General features: G+C 34.9%; 1 protein-coding gene across 4 annotated transcripts in view; it reads left to right on the top strand.

The window, feature by feature from the left end:
- LOC142336059 (G protein-coupled receptor kinase 5-like) overlaps positions 1–18,785 on the top strand; it is a 101,162-nt gene that overhangs the window by 45,623 nt on the left and 36,754 nt on the right. For all 4 annotated transcript variants that reach the window (XR_012758885.1, XM_075384555.1, XM_075384557.1 and 1 more), the window contains exons 5-8: positions 12,150–12,213; positions 12,641–12,781; positions 15,311–15,507; positions 15,791–15,988. Coding sequence is in view for 3 of the 4 variants with exons in the window: in XM_075384555.1 (XP_075240670.1) it covers positions 12,150–12,213; positions 12,641–12,781; positions 15,311–15,507; positions 15,791–15,988 (600 nt within the window). In the remaining variant the exon portion in view is untranslated. The remainder of the gene's footprint in view (positions 1–12,149; positions 12,214–12,640; positions 12,782–15,310; positions 15,508–15,790; positions 15,989–18,785) is intronic.

Genomic DNA, 18,785 nt, shown 5'->3' with positions numbered 1-18,785 from the left:
TAAACAGTTTTGTGCTGATGTTGGAAAACCAGGAACTTTAGTTTCGGATGGAGGTGGAGAATACATTTCAAATGAGTTTAAGCGCTATTGTAGGAACCAAGGAATTCGTTTTGAAAACTCTGCTCCATATACTCCTCAAGAAAATGGAAAAATTGAAAGAATTTGGGGAACTTCTGTTGCTATTGCTCGCTGTTTCTTAGACAACGCTTGCTTGGACAAAAAATATTGGACGTATGCTTTGAACATGGCTTTTTACGTCAAAAACATGCTTTTGCATTCAGCTCTTGAGAAAACACCTTTTGAATTGATGTACAATGAAAAACCTAATTTATCTTTCGTCAAACTTTTTGGTTGTGTGGCATTTATGCATATTGAAAAATAATTTTTGCAAAAAATTAGATCAAACCTCAAAAAAAGGGAATTTTTCTTGGGAATTCTGATAAAAGTAAATGTTATTTGATTGGGTTTGAAGACGGAAAAGGAGAACTGAAAATCCGAAAGTCACGAAACGTAAGATTTAATGAAAATGAATTTTACTTTAAACAGAAGAAAACACAAAAGTTAGTCGCAGACATTGATAACCATTCAAATGAAGTTTCTTTTTTGAGTCAACTGGCTATCGATCCTTTGCTTCCAAAAAATGTTGATGATGCTTTGCAAAATCCAAATTGGTTTGAAGCAATGAAAAATGAGTACGACTGTTTGGTTGAAAACAATGTTTGGTCCTTAGTGAAAAGTGATGAAAATCCAGTAGGAAGCAGATGGCATTTTGCTTTGGAATTCGGCTCTGATGGTGATATATGTCGATATAAAGCTCGTTTTGTTACAAAAGGTTTTAGCCAATTTTTCGGAAAAGATTTTTATGGAACATACTCACCTACAACTAGACTTCAACAATTAGAATTTTGATGTCTCTGGCTATTTCTAACGATTATTAGTTAAAACAAATGGACATAAAAACTGCTTATCTAAGCGCTCCGATTGAAGAAGATGTAGTCATTAAACAACCTGAAGGTTTTGAACTTTTGGATGAAAATGGAAAACCATTTGTTTGTAAATTGAAAAAGAGCTTGTATGGTTTGAAAGAATCTGGAAGAAACTGGTTCTTGACTTTGAAGGCCTTCTTGATTACACTAAGATTTGTCAACTCATTTCATGACGATGTTTGTTTGTAAAGAAACAGGATGAAAAAATAGCTGGAGTTCTTTGTTTGTGGGTAGATGACTTAATAATTTGTGGCCTTTCTGAAAATTGTTGTGATTGGTTTTACGCGGAAACTTCGAAGAGATTTAAAATTAGTGACTATTCAAAATTGACGTGGTTTTTAGGAATGAAAATTGAGAGGACTTCATGGGAAATAAAAATTAGGCAAGAAAAATACATAGAAAAAATATTAGAAACTTTCAAAATGAACGATTGTAGGCCAATTGGCACACCATTAGAAGAAAATTGTAAACTTTCAAAAAATGATTGCCCTCAGGAGGGGAGTGAGGAGCAACTTAGAATGAGCAAAACTAATTTCCGAAGTTTGATAGGTTGTGTTAACTATTTAGCTTTGTCGAGTAGACCTGATATTTGTTTTGCTGCTAATGCACTAAGTTCATTTGTTGAAAATCCCGGAGAAGTTCATTGGAAATCAGCCAAGCGTGTTCTTAGATACTTAAGAGGAACAATGAATCAGACTTTAACTTTCCGTAAGACTCAGGTTCTGGATTTGTTGAATTTTTCTGATGCGGATTGGGCAGGGAACATAGATAATAGGAGGAGAACTTCAGGTTTTTGTTTCAAGTTAAGTGAGTCGTCTGGAGCAATAAGTTGGGGTTGTAAGTCCCAAAAGACTGTGGCAACATCAACTGCTGAAGCAGAGTTTAATTCTGTTGTTGAGGCGAGTAAAGAAGCCATCCACCTAAGTGGAATCCTAGAGGACTTAGGAATTTCCTGTAAACTACCTCTGAAAATTTTTGTCGATAATCAGGCTTGTATTGCATTAAGTAAGCATTCAATGCATCATGGAAAAACTAAACATTTTGCCATAAAACTGCACTTTGTGCGAGAACTGGTAGAAAACCAGAAACTTGAACTGTCATATTTGACTACAGAAAACATGCCTGCAGATATTCTGACCAAATCGCTTGGAATAAGAAAACACTCACATTTTCGTACATATCTTCTTGGTGAAACTTAGCTCGAAAGGAGGGGTTTCAGCATGACTCCGAAAGTTAAAAGTGAGAAGGCACATGCGCTAACTTCTAGCTAATTTCACACATCCAGATCAAGCTTTGGCGGGTAATTTACACTATTTATATAAGCTGATTTACTACGTATATTTGCCACCCATAATCAAACAACAGTAAATTGATATTCGAAACAGCTGCGTATTCTGCGTGCCCCTCTAACCTCATCAATAAACACCCTATTTAATCTTTCGATTTTGTATTATCAAATAGGATTAAATGCTTTCGAAAAATTTGTCAATTGATTGACCGACAAACCATACAGCATGCGGCAAGAAATGACGTCAAGAACAAAAATTAAGCAGCAGGGTGTTAGAATTCCGCGATAAAGTCTGCTTTGACTTGACGCGTGATACCATGGTCATAACAAAAATTTGACAAGAAAACAGCGAAAAAATAACAGCAGTGGTCCCGAATTAAACAGTATTAATTCTAACGTTAATATCAGCCGTTTATATTAAGCAAATCGTATGATCCAAAAATAAAGGCGACAAAAAATTTTGGAATAGGTGAACTCGTTTTTCTTCGAAATATGATGGGGCTAAATTCATCCGATAAATATAACTGATGTTGAATAAATTGATACTATTTATCACCGAAAACACAAAACTCGAAAAGATTTTTGAAAGTTGTTTGCGTCAAAGTTTAAAAAATTCGCGTAACCTGTGGTAAATACATGCAGTCTAAAATCGGTAACCACTTCATGATATTTAATGATGGAACAACTGCAAACATCGTGTTTCTTTATTGCATTGACAGAAATAAGCTAGATTGAAAAAAAAATTCACCATGGTTGCAAAACTAGATTAAACGGAATTCATTAATTAGAGCTAACAATGAAAACATTAAGTTACTGACTTCATTAGAAATCTGATGGGACTCGTTTTTTTTAACGAGACAAGAAATAAAGTTTGGACAAAACTCGAAGGGCCACTGCTTTTTTCGAAGTATCGAAGGAAAATGCTGCAGATGAAAATTATAAGCACTGAACAGATTCGCCTAGCTTCACTAAAAAGCAGCTGGGAGCTTTTTTGTTTCAAGCTATTTACATGTCGGAAGGGCGGATGATTAAAAAAACTCAAAAATCATTCAATATTTTCCAAAACAAACTGTTTCAATGTCATTTTAAAGCCTGAACTAATGATCTAAAATAATAGTCAAGTTCTTTGATGGCTCCAATGGTCTTGTCTTTAATGAAAGTACGTCATAATACCGCAACAAGACATCCGAAACTAGAAAAGGCAAAAGAAAAATGCATGGTTTTGAAGCGACAAAAACCTTAAGTTATCGACGGAGAACTATATATATATATATATATAAAACCAATTATGCCTCATTAGAAAGCACAATGGTATTAGTCAATAAAATATTAAGAAAACAATAAGAACAAGAAATAAAGGCAAAACTATTAATTCACTAAAATTTCTCAAAAACATGGTGTTAAAGCCAACGAAAACATGAAATAATCACGAAAAAAATATTTAAAAGGTCATTTTTTACTTCATAGAGGACCGAGTTGTATTATATAGTCAGTGGGAGCTTTTTTCCAAGAAACTACGGGACAAAACAAAAACAGGTAAAATTAAGAAAGAAATCACAAAGTGTTTTAAAAAAACGTCGAAGCCATGAAATCTCTCACTGTCCCTTGATCGATTCAAACAATGTCTATGCACCATTAGAACCCATGCATCAGCTTTAAAAGCTTTTGCAGACAATCGGGAGTAAATCAGTGATGTACATGAAATGTATCTTAATTGATAAAATCTGTTCAAGCAAATTTTGACTTCTCATTGGTGTTAGATAAAGATAACGAATTTGTGAAGATCCTAAAAATTGGCTCTTCGGTATAATCCGACTCCTTTCGATTGTAAAAACCAATTGATACTAATAACAGCCTCCTTTAGGGGGCGAGTGGTTACTGAGAACGAAAAAATTGTCGCTAATATTATGGCAATTTAGTAGCACAAATATCTATAAATGGTGGAATGTTCACATATAGTTCCCGCAAAAGGGGTTGGAAAAAACAATTCGAGACTAATTCTAGATACATAAATCGTTGGGTAATTCAATTGAGGTTAATTAGGGTGGTGGTTGGGAGTTCTGGAACTTATGTTTGTTACGTGTGCCTTTTTTGCTTTGTGCAAATGTTGATGTTAAATATTTTTTCAGCTAAGACAATAAAAACTGCCTATTTGAAAAATTGATGTTTATTTTAGTTTGATTCTTATATCAAATAAAATCGCCTTTATTTTAGTTCGCCATCAATATACGCAGGTAATTGTCCTGAATCTGTTTTTAAACTGGTCTCTGTTTTAAAAGTCTGTTTCATTATGTAACCTCAAAATCTCGTACCGGAAACGTAACAAACACAATTGTGTTGTTCATTTCGTGGTAACAGCCTTCGTGTTCGTTGCGTTATTCATGACATCAGCACTATCTGCTACAGCAATTAGGCAAATTGATGAAAATAAGTACAACGAGGTATTAATCACGGGGATCAGTGGAATATCTAAAATAAGTAACCACTTATTAATTTTTATGCTATTGAAAATCAGTGCAATCTTTGCTCAGCGTTTCTTCGTCATCGAGGTAAAGAACTAGGAAACTCGTTAATCTGTGATTTTGCACAAATAGTCCTGACTGCCCTCTCTAAATATTGTAAATATCGATAGTTAAATAGGCGTGACTAAAAAAGCACTTAAGATAATAGGTACCGTCTTAACATTGTAAACCACGGACGAAAATAATCTAGCACTTATTGTTTGTTGTTCAATTTTTCACTTCTGAATCGAAAGCAAACTGATAAAAAGAGCATCTCATTTGCATATCTGTTAGACTGTAAGCGGAGCGTAGTTATTTTGTGGTTATCTTGTTTTATTTATTTCCCGAAGAGTCTTGGTTTTCTGCCGGTCTTTTTTGCAGGAATTACTTTTGTTCATGTGACATTTTCACCTAAAAGCTAAAGTGAAAAAAAGGTGCGTGAATAAGTTTTTACCGAGAGAGAAGTTCCTTTGTACATGGATTGCGATGAAAGAATAAAATTTTGACTTAGAATTTTTTTATACAGAATAATGCTTGAAGGTAGATAGATGTTAGCCAGATTTTTGCACATTTGGTTTAATTGTTGCATTTAACACAATTAAGACAAAATTAAGTAAGGCTTTAAGACAAAATTTGTTTGTTTTAGTTGGTACATTTAATTATCAGCAACCAATTGGTAATATATTGATTGTTTGAGGTCATATAAACTAATTTTGATTTAAAATTGTATATTTTGTCTAATTTTTTCATAGTTTTATTTTTTGAACACATACAGAACTGTCTTAGAATCATTCATGCTGAAAGGTCTTTTATTAGTTCATGCTGAAAGGTCTTTTATTAGTTCATGCTTAGAATCATTCATGCTGAAAGGTCTTTTATAATCCGATTTTGGTAGTTTTTTTTCAATTTTTCTCAGTTATCTGTTTGTATTTTGCTTTTAATTACTAGAAATAGTCTTTTGTGCAACATGAGGGACTTTAATTTTGTTCCAATAAAGATTCAATAATTTTTTGACCATTTTTTGCAATTTTTCGTAGGTTTGATTTCTGCTTTTTCTTTTTTTGTTACGTTCAGAAGGATGGACCTTGTTCTCGGATGACTCGTTGTCTTTTCAATGTCTTGAATGCTGAACAATGAAATTTATTCGTTTTTCTTGATTTTTTAAAATTTGATTTGTGTTTTTGTTACGGTGCTCCTTACATTGTGTCAATACTCTTCACATTCTAGTTTGTATCATTCTAGCTTTGTCCTGGAATTTAACTTCATATTCGTTAAATTTGTTTTTCCAGTTTAAAAAATTGAATGATTTCAGCTTTTCTTAGATTTTCGTCATTTCTTTGGTTTGCAATTGATTTAATTCAACATAAGGCTGTACTGGGAGTTTGCTAGAAAGTCCTTTCCAACCTCTAATTACTACTATTCATTGCAATTTTCTTCCCACCTTGGTATTGTTTTTAAACGATTTTTTTGCCTTGAATATTGTTCTGTTGCTTGTCTTTTCTTTGATTAATTTAATTTTTGAATTAGTATGGAATCATGTTGTCTAGCAAATATACAACAAGGAAGAAATATGTGTTGTTTTTGTCTTAATTTCAGTGATTAGGAATCCAATTGTAGTGGTTCTCTGATTCTTAGATTTGAGCACTCTTTTTTAGAAAAAAAAATTATTAAAATTAAACCTAGTTTCTAAGATTTTTATCTGCCGTTTGCTTTCGCGATCTTTTTGAGATTAGAACCTTAAATTATTTTAGGGCAATTGATAGCACTGTCAGTTTTTTTCAGCCTATCAGTATTTTGACCATCCTATTTATTTCGGGACTTTTACGTTTTCAATAATATAAAATTTTGCTGCATTTTGTTTCTCTTCTTGAGAGGTTTAAATTTCACCAATTCTTAGATCAGACCTGGGGAGGTAATGAGTTAATGGTTTAATACAAAAATCAATGGCTTCAGCTTTTTAGTGAAGTTTTGACGTTTCGAGTTGCTTCCGGAGTTTTTCCGGCTATGTTATTTCGTCGGCGCTATTTTTGTTAGGACCATATGATGTCACAACCACTTCAAATCTGCTTTTTGTTCATTCGTTCATGCAATTTCAACTGAAGTGCGTGCGTGAAGTCATTTTTAGTTTTTAGTGGAGCAAGTTTTTTATTCATTTGTGTGATTAAATTTTTAGTCACACTTGACTTACCTCACTCACAAAAATGACTTCCTCACTCTGAAATTGACTTTTATTTACTTTAGTTCAAACCGATAAGGTCAAATGGGTGTTTGTCACTCTAAATGAAAGTCTTTAGAGAGCAGCTAATAGAGGCAGCAAAATACAGATTTTTAATCAAAATAGAACATATCAGCCTTCAATGAAAAGATGAATTTTTTTGGTCTGTCTTTTTTACTGTTTTTTGAGACTGCAGATCTACAAAGCTATTGCGGCTATTTTCTGGCAATCTTTCAGCTATGTTTGAAATTTCGTTTCAATTGATTGGTTGTTGCCCTTGAAGTACAGGAGGTTTTGAAATTTGATCAATTTTTTCAAATCAACTTTGACCAGTTTTGCAAGTCAATCATGTTTTTTTAATCAGTTCAATTTTTGTAAGACCCCTGAGAGAGCAGTGTTATCTGCCTGCTTGTTGCAAAGTACCTGAGGGCAAATTTTTATAATGAGTGACGAAATTTTCGAAGTACGAGTTTTCTTTTCTGAGTTTGCTCATTTGAATCGTTAATTTGGAATGAAAAATTGAGATAATTACATACAAATGTTTTTACTAAATATTTTTTCGTCACCTTTTCTGCCTGGTATTGTTTTTTTAAATGTAAATTTGATTGCAACTCTTATCTTTTTTGTTCGTTTTTTTTTCGCTGTAATAATTATTGAATTTGATTGGACCGTTTTTTTTTCACTGACTGATTTTTGTATTGTTTTTAACATTGTTGCGGCAGTTTTTCTTTCAAGTCCACCATTGTTTTACTGGTTGTTTACTAAATTTATGCAGATGACTGTTTTTTAACAACAAATGTATTGTTAAGAGCTCTCAGCTGGAGTGAAAGCTAGTCTGAAGAATTTTTTGGGACACGAGGTATTGGGTAAGTTATTTTGTATTGGTATTGGGTAAGTAGGAGAGTTCAGTTGAAACTATTTGCTGCTATGACTAAAAAAATTCAATGTTGACATGATGTTGAAGTTATTGGTATTGGTATCGAGAAATTGATTTCTCATTAAAACTTTGATTTGATAAAACTAGATGCCATGTGATTTCTAAACAAGTTTCTAGGCTTTTGAAAGCTCTGTTAATGGTGCTCTGTTAATGTCCTCACTTTTTTCACTCTTTGTCGCTGTTTTTTCTTTCCTGTAATCTTTTCTTCAGAAGAGTACCCTTATTTTAAGATTACGGACATGATTACATGCGAGAATAATATTGGGGATTTAATTTAATCTGTTTCTAGTGGTTTTTGTTGTACACTGCAACCCGACCTGTCATCAACGCTAAAATTAATCTCGTTGTGATTCTGAATTTTGATCATTAGATATTCTATAAGAAGGCAAACAATCATTACATTTTGCTTCTATAATTTTTGGCTTTGTTCACTGAGTAAATCTGTTCTTTTCAATAGCCGTCAAGCGATTATTGAGGCGATTATTGGCCTTCTCGTGGTATTTTACAATCCAAAGGATTTGGATCGTGTTAGTTGGCCGTCTTTTAAGATATTGTCACGTTTTTCTAATAAGTTTTAGCTTTCAAAACATAATAAAGACCAGACTCGGGGCCAGGTAACCTCCTCTAGGGTTTATTAATATGTTACTGCATAGTTTCTAAGAGGTAATGGAATGGTTTTCAACTATTTAATATCAAGAATTTTAGCAATTTTTTGATAAAATTTGCAATTTTTCGAGTTTATCCATCATTATAGACTAGTGAAACGTTTCTTAGGGTTAAATTGTGTTACTGGATAGGTTATGGAGAATATGAAATGGTTCTGAAGATATTATTGTTTTTGCAAATGTTAGCGACATTTCAGAAAAATTTGCAATCGTTTTCAAATTTTTTAAAATCATTTTCAGGGTTTATCGATGTTTAAGAGCCAACGAAACTTTTTGAGGTCTTTCAATTGGTTACTGGACAGATTCAACAGACAAAAAATTTAGAAACTTTTATAAAAGGTTTTGCATTGTTCATTTTTTTAAGTAATTGTCATATTTTTCGAGTTTTCGATTGCTCTAACGATGTGTGTAGCAATTATATTAGCCCTGTTGGTCTTTTTAGTGCGATTTTTCGCTTGAACAATTTTTTGTCTTACCTATTTGACTTTTTGTCCTCAAAAACGGGACAAACAGTAGCGCACTGCGGGCATTAAGTTTTTTTAGAGCCTTTCAACCCACTAGTCGCCATGTATGCGATTCACAGAAACTGTTTTGGAGTCTTATGCTTATGGTGTGAAGGGTGGTGCCGCGGTTCTTAGAGGTTGAACACCCTACAATATTGTGCGTTGTTTTATTTGTTTTTTAGTGCATCAAATTTGGCCTTCGGAGTAACAGGTTTAAGAATTTTAGTAATGATAATATGCTTGTTTACGTCGTTTGATTATTTTAGTTTCTCTTATTTTTTGGCTCTGTCTTTTTCGCTGGCGTTGTTCAATTGATCTGCTGGACAGTAGTTCTAAATTTTTCATTCAATTCTTTGGATTGTATTTCAGGACTTGTGCTGCTATGTTTTTATTTCGTCGTACAGATTTTTGTTACGACCATATGACTGCTTTTTGTTCATTCCTTTGTGCAAATTTATTTGTGTTGCTTGCGCGACGTAATTTTTCTCTTAATGGAGAGTGTTTTTGATCATTCGCGTGATTAAATTTTTGGTTACACGTGACTTGGTTGACTCGCGAAAATGACTTCCTCGCGGTGATCTTGGATTTTCCTTTTGTTTCGTCGTCGGACAAGCTTTTTCGTTTTACCTTTTTTGACGTGGAAATTTTATAAAAAAAGAGCAATTTTTGTTCTTTTCATGCCATTTTTTGCGTAATCGATATTTTCTGTGCGTGACGTCATTTCCTAAACTAATTGGAGGTGAATTTTAAACTAAACCGTGTGATGAATTTTTTTATCATAACTCGATCTCTAATTGGCTTTTAATTTTATTAAGGTCAAGCCAATTGAGATCACTCTAACCTCTTCGAGGTCAATATAGTACTCCTATTTAATGATCCATTTCAACATTACAGCAACGCAGCAAAAATAACATAACGAATTGAGTGTTTTGAATAGATTTTTTTGAACTGGTTTTTGTATTTACAAAGGTAGGCAACTGCACTATTTCAATTCTGTATCTGTTTCATTAATAGCCGCCCTCATCTTCGCAGCCGGCTATTATTGCGCTCGTATTTTTTTTTTACTTCGTCAAACTTTTTTTGCTTAACCTTTTTGCCGCTTTTTCGACATTTTGTGTGAAATCTTTTTGACTTCTCTAGGCTAGTTTCTCTCTTCTCCCATTCTGCTAAAAGTGAATTTGAACATCAGTTGCTAAGCAAAGCAATTCAAAATGAACAGAGTCGGTATAAAAAATTGAAGTCAGAAATAGAAACGGGATAAACCCATAAAGCCCAATTTTAGATGCCCGCTATTTGAACGGCGTTCCTATAAGTCTTAGTTACCACCTCTAATGCTCATTGGTGTTGATAGTAGCCCCTGTAGCCTCTCTCTAAGAAACAGAAGTACGTTATGTTTAACTACGAAATGCCATCAAAATAAATCGGACTTAAAAAATATTTTTGTACAAAAATCTTTTTTTAATAGCCGCACAGCGATAGCTGAGGCTATTATTGGCCTTCTCTTGGTTTTTTTTTATTTCGTCGTCATGATTTTTGTTACGACCATATGACGTCACAGCCACTTTTTGTTCATTCGTTCATGCAATTTCAACTGAATTGCATGTGTGACGTCATTTTTCGCTCTTAGTGGAGCGAGTTTTTTTGTTCATGCGCGTGATTAAATTTTTGGTCACACTTGACTTACCTCACTCTCAAAAATGACTTCCTCACTTTGAAATTGACTCTTATTTACTTTAATTCAAAGAGATAAGGTCAGATGGGTGTGTGTCACTCTAAATGAAGGTCATTCGAGATCAGCTAATAGAGGCAGCAATAACTTATACAGATTTTTAATCAAAATATAACAGATCAGCCTTCAATGAAAAGACGAAATTTTTTGGTCTGTCTTTTTTACCTTTTTTTTAGACTGCCGATCTACGAATCAATTGCGGCTATTTTCTGGCAATCTGCCAGCTATGTTTTTCAATATATTCTATTCGTTCAATCCCAATCATGCTTATTGGAATCAACGGCGGCTATTTTCCGGCAATCTGCCGGGTATGTTTCAATATTCTACAGGTAAGGTTATGCAGCTATTTTGGCAATGTACTGGCTATTTTTATTACTGAATTTGCGAAACTCGTTGCGCTCTTCAATTGCTCTCAAACGAAGTTTGTAGCAATTATGTTAGTCCAGTGGTATTATTTTATGCGAATTTTCGCTTGACTGAATTTTTGTCCGACCCATTTATCTTCTGGTCCTCAAAAACGGGGTGAGACCGGTAACGTTTGGAGTGCAATAAGTTCGCTTAGAGCCTTACGAGTCTCCAAGAATGCGATTCACCAAAACTGTTTTGAGAAGCCAATTTTATGGTTTGAAGGGCGGTTCTTGTTCTTGATAGTTTGATCCCCCACGCATTCACCCCCCCCCCCCTCCCTTTTCACCCCCAACAAACCTCCATTTCGTCCTCCATCTAGCGGTTTGAACCACCTTCCCCCCCCCCCCCCCCCCAACGTTTGACTACCCCTCCCGACTGCGCTCACTCCCCCATTAATGCCAGCATCTCCATCTCTAAGCCCCAGCTGGGAACTAACGAAACCAACCGCTCGTCGGGCGTTTGAGAGCAATTCGAACGACGTTAGTGGGATATTTAAATTCTTTGAACCCTAAAGTACCATCAGCTGTACCAGCTTAGATAATTAAAACACGTAAACATTGTCTGCATAATCACTTCACACGAGTGTTTTCCGTAGTTTTTTTTGCTGACGTCGAAGCTAAAAATTGATTTAGTAGTGCAAATTTGCTAATTGTTTTGATCAGAAAAAGCGGAAATTGATCCTCGAACTGAAATTTAAGTTTTTCCTCTGGTGACCCGAAATTAATTAAGAATCAAAACCTAATATGATTCAAAACCTAATATCTTTCCAGAAAAAAGCAAAACTCGAAAAGGACTAACAGACTCTAGTATGCAGAGGCTTTTATAATAGTTTTCATCTGATTACAACGGAAAGATATCGAATGGTCAGATTTCGCTGAACATAATGAAAGCTGTAGTACACTAAAGTTTTGTTTCAGGCAGAAAGTGACCAAAGACACGTTCCGAATGTACCGGGTGTTGGGCAAAGGTGGCTTCGGAGAGGTGAGAGGGGTCCATTAGCCCAGGGTGTTATGTCAGTTTCAGTATTTTCGTTGAAGTTGCAGAATAAGAAATATAACGACAGTCCTCGCTCAATCTAATGTTTGTCAGCATTTAGTATTATGATCTAACTTTAACTTCTAATCATTTTGTGCATTTCAAAATGTTTGGAATTTTTTGGTATCTTTTTCTTTCCGCGGTCGGTCTTTTATAGGCTGAGGGTCATATACGGAATCTCATTAGTTAATCGCTAAAGCGCAACTTTATATCTAATAATCGGCAATAAAGATTTGCTGAATCTGTAAATTTTGATGCGCAAAACACATTTGTCTCTTATCATATGAGAACTTTTGTCCTCCTCACAGATTCACGAAGTAGACTGAGTCTCAGACAAAAGATGTCTTGTAATAATTTGTGTTTCTTTTTGTAGGTATGTGCGTGTCAAGTGAGAGCTACGGGTAAAATGTATGCATGTAAGAAATTGGAAAAGAAGAGGATTAAGAAGAGAAGAGGAGAGGACATGGCTCTGAATGAAAAGGAGATCTTGGAGAAAGTCAACTCTAGATTTGTGGTGAGTTATCTGTACCAATGTGCTTCTTTTTCGGTCATCATCCTCCTCATTAAAGCAGAAATGTCGAAGTTGTTTGTTTCATAAATAGCTGTGAAAACATAGAGCTTGGTTGTTGCCTTGCCTTTAAGTTTTGCTACGATATACTGTTTTGATTTTTTCTTAGCTTTCATTCTCACAAATTAAACTCATGGCAAACGTGTTTAGTGCCAAATAGCTACAGCAGCAAAACACTAAGCACCATTTTGAATAACTGGTGTCATATTGTCATTGTTTTATCAGGTCAGCCGAGTCCTTGACACATAATGTCTACATTTTGAATGAATACATTATTAATTGCTCTCAAACGAAGTTTGTAGCAATTATATTAGACATTTCGGTCTTTTTTATGCATTTTTTCGCTTGACCGATTTTTGGGCTTGACCATCTGATCCATTTGACTTTTTGTTCTCAAAAACGGTATTAACAAGTAGCGCCCAGCGGGCATTCAGTGCTCTTAGAGCCTTTCAGCTCACTAGTCTCCAAGTATGCGATTCACAGAAACTGTTGTGCAGACTTATACTTATGGTCTGAAGGGCGGTTATACTTATGGTGTGAAGGTCTAATCTATGGAATAAGCTGGAGGTTTTTTAGATTAAGCACAGTAGATTGCTTTCGAACCATCAGCCTCTCAATAGCTTTTATTTTGGCGCTCTCCTTTTTACAATCCAAAGTATTTGGGTTGTATTGGTGTGCTTTCTTTTTAAGATCTGTTTACGCTTTTTTCGACTTCTTCGCTTCAGCGAAGAGTAAAATTAGAGTGGCCATTTAAATACCGTGGGAGCAGTAAAAGGAGCGAGTAGGTTTGATGCGTGATATTTTTTCAAGTACCTTTTAATTGAAGTGAGAATTTGGTATTTGAACAAATTTTATGTTTTTGAGAATATTGTTTTCATTTTTTTCTAAGAGTGCTATTAAATTGTATTACATGTACTCGAATTGTCGCTTTCTGCAATCTCTTGAATACGTGAACCGGCGGCAAAGAGACATGTCATAAAATATTAGTACATTTTTTGATGTTTTCCAGTTTTTGTTTATTGTCTCTCTTTGTCTTATCTCTGAGTCACCCTAATGACAAATCTCATTGGTTGCTAAAGGTGCCTAATTAATTGTTTTAATCCTTTCAGTTTTCAGCTGTTTTTCTTTGATTTATACGCTTTTTGTTTTCAAACTATTTTCCTGAATGAGTATTAGTAGTTTTTGTTGTACTTATTAGTGTTTTATCACCTAATATCATTAATGGCAGATTTCATCGGTTGCCTACTAGTATTAGCAGATCGAAGTAGTCGGCTGCGCATAAAGAATTTGAATTGTATTGGGGCGCTGTCTTTTTTGAGATCTGTTCACATATTTTCATGATTTTTGAAGTCAAATTGGAGTACTGATTTTGGTCTCGCCGAAACAGGAAGTGGATCGAAAAAGCGAGTGGTTTTGCGGCGTCAAACCTTTCACTTTAATTTTAAAGTTGAGTGAGAAAACGGTGTTTGAACGAAAATTCGTTTTCTCGATTGTGGTTATTTGTTCACATGCGGCAATTTGACTTTGGTTTTTTCACTGTTTTTTCCCAATTTTTTATCAGATTTTTTAATGGGTTTCCCAATCCATTCACAGTCGTTTTAGGTCTTGTTTTTTTTGGTTGAAAAATTCTTTGAATTGGGGTCAGGACTTGTCCTGTAATGTTTTTTTGTTTCGTCGTCTGACTGGTTTTGTTATCTGACTGAACAAAAATTTGCTTTCTATTAGTAGTTTTTGTTTAGATGCGGCCTTTTCGCTTTGATTTTGTTTTTTTTTTTTCAATTTTTGTGCTGGGATTTTTTTTCTAAGGCGTTTTTGCAATCAAGTCATAGCGCATTCAAGGTCTAGTTTTTTGTTTTGTTAATTAAAATTCTTTGAATTATAGGTCAGGACTTGTCCTGCTACGTTTTTTAATTGGCTTAAAGTTTTGATCACGTTTTTCGTTTTACATAAATCACAATTTTCATGCCAGACTTCTCGCTTACTTCACTCGCTGTTTCAACTGAATGGATTTTAATTTCTTTCACGTGTTGGATTACGTAATGAGTGAATGCGGTCGAAGTCAAAAGAGCAAAATCAAAAGAAACGGGATGAACATATAAACGGTGGTCATTAAATCATAATGCATTAGGTTATCAAAGTTCATTAAAGCGATTGCTAGCCGGAATTAGTATTATGCTTAGTAGCCTTCATTTCAGAAGCTGAATTAAGTGTATTTTTACACTTTAACTGAATGTGCAGAATTTACACACCAAATAAGAACACTTTGACACTGTGAATTTCTATCTCTGAGTTTTTTTCCTTTTTCTGTTTCAATCCCAATGTGCGTCAAACTGTCAACGGCGGTTGTTTTCGGGCAATTTGCGGCTATGGTTTTTATTGAATCCTATTGTAACCAGCAATCACTCCTGCATTGTAGGGTTGTTTGATTTTCCATAATAAAAGTTTGTGCTAATTTGTGTAAGAGGTGTATTTTAGGTGTCGTTAGCTTACACATTTGAGACAAAAGACGAGCTGTGTCTAGTGCTGACAATTATGAACGGCGGCGACCTCAAGTTCCACATCCACAATATTGGCCCAGAGCCCGGCTTAGAGCCAGAGCGAGTCCTCTTTTATGCCGCCGAGATCACAATGGGACTGGATGTGCTTCATAGGAAGTTGCGGGTTGTATATAGGTGGGTTCATTTCTAGTTATTAGTTGCTCTCTAAAACGAAGTTATTAATTGCTCTCTGTTTATATTTATTACCTATCGCATTGAAATTACAGGTTTATTATTGCAGTTTATCTGAGCACAACTAATCACCAAAGAGACTGGTTTTCATCTTCAATTTTCAGAAACTCTGCTGTTTGGTATTCAGATAATTGCATACTGAGAGCGACCTGATGATCAAGATTATTTGTCATCAGTAAAAAGTGAAATTGTGTAGTTGATGTTACAATATTGAAGTGTTTTAAAGGGACCTGAAACCTGAAAACATTCTCCTTGACGACGATGGGCATGTGCGCATCTCTGATTTGGGCCTGGCCGTTAGAGTTCCTCCTCCCAGCCAGAATGGGGCGGGAGAGTATGGAGTGAAGGGGAAGGTGGGAACTGTGGGCTATATGGCTCCTGAAGTTCTGCATGGTCAGAAGCGATACGACTTTTCAGTCGACTGGTTGGTTCTCTTTCTTGGAACTGCAGAATGCGATAAATTTATTATAGCTGCGAAGCTGTAAGCTGAGCGTAGCTATATTGCGGTGCTCTTGGTTTTTTAATTGCCGCCCTCATCTTCTCAGCCGGCTATTATAGCGCTCCTATTTTTTTTTACAATTCAAAGAATTTGAATTGTATTGGGGCGCTGTCTTTTTTTTTAAGATCTGTTCACACATTTTCATGATTTTTGAAGTCAAATTGGAGTAGTGATTTTGGTCACGCCGAAACAGGAAATGGAGCGAAAAAGCGAGTGGTTTTGCGGCGTGAATTTTTTTCGCTCTAATTTTAAAGTAGAGTGAGAAAATGGTGTTTGAACAAAAATTCGGTTTCTCGGTAGTGGTTTTTTGTTCACATGCGGCAATTTCACTCTGATTTTTACTGTTTTTTCGATTTTTTGGATCGAATTTTTTCTCAATGGTTTTCCCAATCCATTCAAAGCTCATTCTAGGCCTAGTTTTTTGTGTGAATTAAATTTCATTTCTCGTTAGTGGTTTTTTTGTTCACATGCGGCATTTTCACATTGATTTTCTGTTTTTTTTTCTTATTTTTTTATCAGAATTTTTTAAAAATGGTTTTCTCATTTCACTCTTAGTCCATTCTAGATCTGGTTTTTCTGTTTAGTCAATGAAAATTCTTTGAATTGTACGTCAGGACTTGTCCTGCTATGTTTTTTTACTTCGTCGAATAAAAAAATGTTTCGCTTTACCTCATTTTGCCGCCTTTTCAACATTTTGCGTGAAATCTTTTTGACTTCCCTAGGCTAGTTTCTCTCTTCTCTCATTCTGCTAAAAGTGATTTTGAACATCAGTTGCTCAGCAAAGCAATTCAAAATGACTGTCAGTATAAAAAATTGAAGTCAGAAATAGAAACGGGATAAATCCATAAAGCCCAATTTTAGATGCCCGCTATTTGAACGTCGGTCCTATAAGTATTAGTTACCTCTCTCTAATGCTTATTGTTATTGATAGTAGCCCCTGTAGCCTCTCTCTAAGAAACAGAAGTATGATCAACTACGAAATGCCATCAAAATAAATCGGACTTAAAAAAATGTTTTTGTACGAAAATCTTTTTTTTTCAATATCTTTTATTTCAATCCCAGTCATGCTTATTGGAATCAACGGCGGCTATTTTCCGGCAATCTGCCGGGTATGTTTTTTAATTCGTCGTCTGACGCTTTATTTTCGTTTTACATTTGTTCTAGAACATTCTGTCTCGTCACTGCTTAAATGGCTTTTTCGCGCTTGATTTCACGCTTTCTGCGTGACCTAAATTGCGGTTATTCAGAAACAGAATCTGTTCCTAAAACAAAGTTGATTGTAAGAAAACAGATTGTTTGGTCCGACAGCCGAGTGGTTAAGGCGACTGGCTGTTAATCCGGAGATCGCCGGTTCGAGACGCGACAGGGAAACTTTTTTTGCACCCAAAACCTCCTTTGAAATAAAATTGTAAGTTTTATAGGCGGCGGCGATAACTATTATCAACTCACTTCTGTATCTTTTTCCATCTGTATTTTACGGCACGCAAGTCTATTTCGCAGCTATTCCGGCAATCTGCCGGCTATGTTATTTTTTGTATTAATTAATAACAGCCATCAGTTTTTGAACTGCTATTATTTTTCATTGCTCTTGAACAAATTTTGAAGAAATTATTGTAAGTCTTTTTTTTCTGCGGAATTTATGATTGCCCGCCGTCTTCTCGAGTTTTTTTTTATAGCTGCGAAGCTGTAAGCTGAGCGGAGCTATATTGCGGTGCTCTTGATTTTTTTACGATTCAAAGAATTTGAATTGTATTGGGGCGCTGTATTTTTTAAATTCGAATAATTTGAATTGTATTGGGGCGCTGTCTTTTTTTTAAGATCTGTTTACAGATTTTCATGGTTTTTGAAGTCAAATTGGATTAGTGATTTTGGTCACGCCGAAACAGGAAGTGGAGCGAAAAAGCGAGTGGTTTTGCGGCTTGATTTTTTTGCTCTAATTTTAAAGTAGAGTGAGAATACGGTGTTTGAACAAGAATTCGCTTTAATGGTAGTGGTTTTTTGTTCACATGCGGCAATTGTACTTTGATTTTTACTGTTTTTTCAATTTTTTGGATCGGATTTTTTTTCTAAATGGTGTTCCCAATCCATTCATAGTCCGTTCTTGGTCTAGTTTTCTGTTTAGTCATTGAAAATTCTTTGAGTTGTACGTCAGGACTTGTCCTGCTATGTTTTTTTTAGATCTGTTCACACATTTTCATAATTTTTGAAGTCAAATTGGAGTAGTGATTTTGGTCACGCCGAAACAGGAATTGGATCAAAAAAACGAGTGGTTTTTTGGCGTGAATTTTTTTTCTCTAAATTTGAAGTAGAGTGAGAAAACGGTGTTTGAACAAAAATTCGCTTTCTCGCTAGTGGTTTTTTGTTCACATGCGGCAATTTCACTTTGATTTTTCCGGTTTTTTCGATTTTTTGGATCAGATTTTTTTTCTAAATGGTGTTCCCAATCCATTCATAGTCCGTTCTTGGTCTAGTTTTCTGTTTAGTCATTGAAAATTCTTTGAATTGTACGTCAGGACTTGTCCTGCTATGTTTTTAAGATCTGTTCGCACATTTTCATAATTTTTGAAGTTAAATTGGAGTAGTGATTTTGGTCACGCCGAAACAGGAATTGGATCAAAAAAGCGAGTGGATTTTTGGCGTGAATTTTTTTTGCTCTAAATTTAAAGTAGAGTGAGAAAACGGTGTTTGAACAAAAATTCGCTTTCTCGCTAGTGGTTTTTTG

Source organism: Convolutriloba macropyga, chromosome 3 (assembly GCF_964194025.1).
Source record: "Convolutriloba macropyga chromosome 3, txConMacr16.3, whole genome shotgun sequence".
Taxonomy (NCBI): domain Eukaryota; kingdom Metazoa; phylum Xenacoelomorpha; order Acoela; family Convolutidae; genus Convolutriloba; species Convolutriloba macropyga.
Note: the sequence above shows the minus strand (reverse complement) of the source record. Positions and strands in the feature narration are given on the sequence as shown.